The 2,810-nt window shown below is 36.5% G+C and overlaps 1 protein-coding gene across 1 annotated transcript in view; it reads right to left on the bottom strand.

The window, feature by feature from the left end:
* The window catches only part of gnpat (glyceronephosphate O-acyltransferase), a gene marked incomplete at its 5' end in the record, with an annotated part of 17,748 nt that extends 15,697 nt beyond the window's left edge, over positions 1 to 2,051 (bottom strand). Inside the window, 2 exon segments of the mRNA XM_014026571.1 lie at positions 1,670 to 1,799; positions 1,875 to 2,051. Of these exon segments, the coding sequence (XP_013882025.1) occupies positions 1,670 to 1,799; positions 1,875 to 2,051 (307 nt within the window).
* Between the last annotated feature and the right edge of the window lie 759 nt (positions 2,052 to 2,810).

Here is a 2,810-nt window from a genome sequence, read left to right as displayed (position 1 = left end):
GTCATGGACTTTCATGTGGGAGATCAGGGTTCAAAACCCAGCTAACGCAACTTAAACAAAAAATCTTTCTCTTCAAACTTCATATTGACACTCAATTACCTTAATTAAAAACAGCTGCTGACATGATAGGCACAAGCTAGTATAGAAAAGACATTTGAACTTGGTCAACGTTCATTCTGCAAGTCCAATGCTGCAGACAATGCACACTTGTTTTTACTTCGTAAAAACCCATGTCTAGTTAATACAGATTTTTTGACCCTCATTATACATGTAAGCGTCTGAAGGGGTTGACATGTGGACCCTGAAGTCCCAGGCTGGTCGGAGCTGCGCTGCAGGTGGACAGGTGCAGCAGCTGCCCCTCACTTTAAAACCAGTCAGCTGATCTGTGGTGGTGTTGTTGTGCTCCTGAACACTGTGTTACGGTGGAAATGCTGCGAGGTGCTTTTATAAATGTAATATATATAAAATACAATGTAATCCTCGGTGGAAAATAGTCCAGGAAACGCTGAGGGCTTTCCTGGGAGGTGTTTGGGAGCTGACTCCACCCACAGAGAAAGAAAAAAAGGCAGCGRTGTCAGTCAGACGGTACGACCCGCCCTGCTCTGTTCTGATTGGATAAAACTTTTGACTCTGGTTCTCTTTATTGGATGAAAGAACCGTCAGTTCAATCCATWGATTGTTTTAACAAGTTTTTTTTTCTCTCGTTCATTTTTACTACAAAGAACACGTGGAGGAAAACTTCAATCCAGGTCTTTTTTTCTTGGTTTTCCACCGGACAACCAGGAGGCAGATCTGGTTGTTTGAAACAAAAATAGTTTGTCTCTGACAAATTAAACAATGATTGTGTCAACCCCTGTTTTACATCAATAAAAAATAAAAACTTCATTCTGAAGGTGTGGCAGCTTTTATTTTGGCGTGACGAAGCGCCACAATCAAATACATGTAGGGGAACCCCTGCACACTGTTGCAGATTTAGCTTTTAGCTAACCTTTTACAACTTAAGTTTATGGCTAGACTTCTGCTACTTTAACTTTCATTCAGAAACTACTTTAGCTTTGAACCAGCTTTTAGCTCTTTTATCTTTTAGCCAGCATTTGCTATTTTAGTTTTTATCAGTTTTTACTACTTTATCTTTTTCTTATTTTAGTTTTTAATCAGTTTTTACTACTTTATCTTTTTGTTGTCTTAGTTTTTATCAGTTGTTACTACTTTACCTTTTTATTTTAGTTTTTAATCAGTTTTTACTACTTTGTTCTTGTTATTTTAGTTTTTAATCAGTTTTTACTACTTTGTTCTTGTTATTTTAGTTTTTAATCAGTTTTTACTACTTTATGTTCTTGTTATTTTAGTTTTTATCAGTTTTTACTACTTTATCTTTTTATTATCTTAGTTTTTAAACAAGCTTTTGTTACTTTAGCTTGTAGCTCCTTTATCTTTTACCCAGCCGTTTGCTACTTTAGTTTTTAGCCAGACTGTTGCTATTTTAGCTTGGAACCAGCCTTTAGCTACTTAAGGTTTGAACCAGCCGTTTGCTACTTTAGCTTTTAGCTATCCTTTTGTTATTTCAGTTTTTAAACAGACTTTTGCTTCTTTAGCTACTTAATCTTTCAGCCAGCCTGAGTTTTCTTTGTAAAATGAAGTAGTTTCATGGTTCAAGTCGTGTTCCTACCCATGCCAGCAGCGATGACAGGTAGAGCTAAATCATAGGTGTACAGGATGTAGGACATCAACAGGAAGTCCATGTAGCTTCGGTGACTTGGTAACAGAACTACCGGGTGCTCCTGAATGGCCTGCTGGAGCTAAAAACGATGAGAAACATGTTACGGTTTCGTATTTATTTTTTTTTTTAAACAGCCCTCCTGCTGTTCACTCACTCTCTGGATGCCCTCTTCATTCACACAGATGCTCCTGAACAACGTTTTGAAGACTTTGCTGAGTGTGAAGGCAAAGAAGCGAACGGTGCTGAGCTGCAAGCGATGAGCCATCTCATCCAAGATGGCCGCCGCCTCCGCCTGGACTTCATCTGCGGTCGCGCTCGTCTCTTTGGAAACCTGCGGCAATCAAAACGTCATAAAACAGAGAATACACAAGATTCAGTAAGAGCAGATAAAGTTTACATACTAAAACATTTTGATAAAAAAAAAACACAACAATCAGCAGCTGCTGGGAAAACACCCAGAGTTTTTCATGCTGCTGTCAGAAATGTTTCAAACAATTCCATAAAATTTAAAGAAAATAAACTGTTTAAATGATATCTGTTTAGTCGGACTACATTTTTAACAATAACTGATACAGAGAATCTATAATTATAAAATGTTAAACATCTGATTTTCATAACTTTTTCAAACTAACWAATCAGTTCTTTTCATGCTGTGCCTTTATTAAACCACCAGGGGGAAGCATCTGTCTTCCAACAAACTCACCTGACTCCGTGGTCTTTTTCTTGGTTTAGTTTTCTGTTTTTAATCACTAAATATTTATATTTTGGAGTAAATCACCCCTCATGTTCTATGTAATACTTTTATAACACTTTCAGGTCATGAGTTCTTTCAGTTATCTTTATTTAACCCACTGTAACAATACACATTTTCTTACAACTGAATATGTTCCTACTCTATTTTATCTGTGTTTATATTGATGTGCATGTCAACAGACTGAAGTATTTGGTAAGTAAATGTACCATAAAATACTAAAGCATTCTTCTACGCAAGAATAATTATTATTCACTTGTGACAACAAAAACTAGAGATAAACTGATTTAAGTTTATACAGTTGATATCTATTTTTAGGAAGTAGGGCAGCTGATAAAC

This window comes from Austrofundulus limnaeus, unplaced genomic scaffold (genome assembly GCF_001266775.1).
Source record: "Austrofundulus limnaeus strain Quisiro unplaced genomic scaffold, Austrofundulus_limnaeus-1.0 Scaffold568, whole genome shotgun sequence".
Taxonomy (NCBI): domain Eukaryota; kingdom Metazoa; phylum Chordata; class Actinopteri; order Cyprinodontiformes; family Rivulidae; genus Austrofundulus; species Austrofundulus limnaeus.
This window is presented reverse-complemented; position numbering and strand designations above follow the sequence as displayed.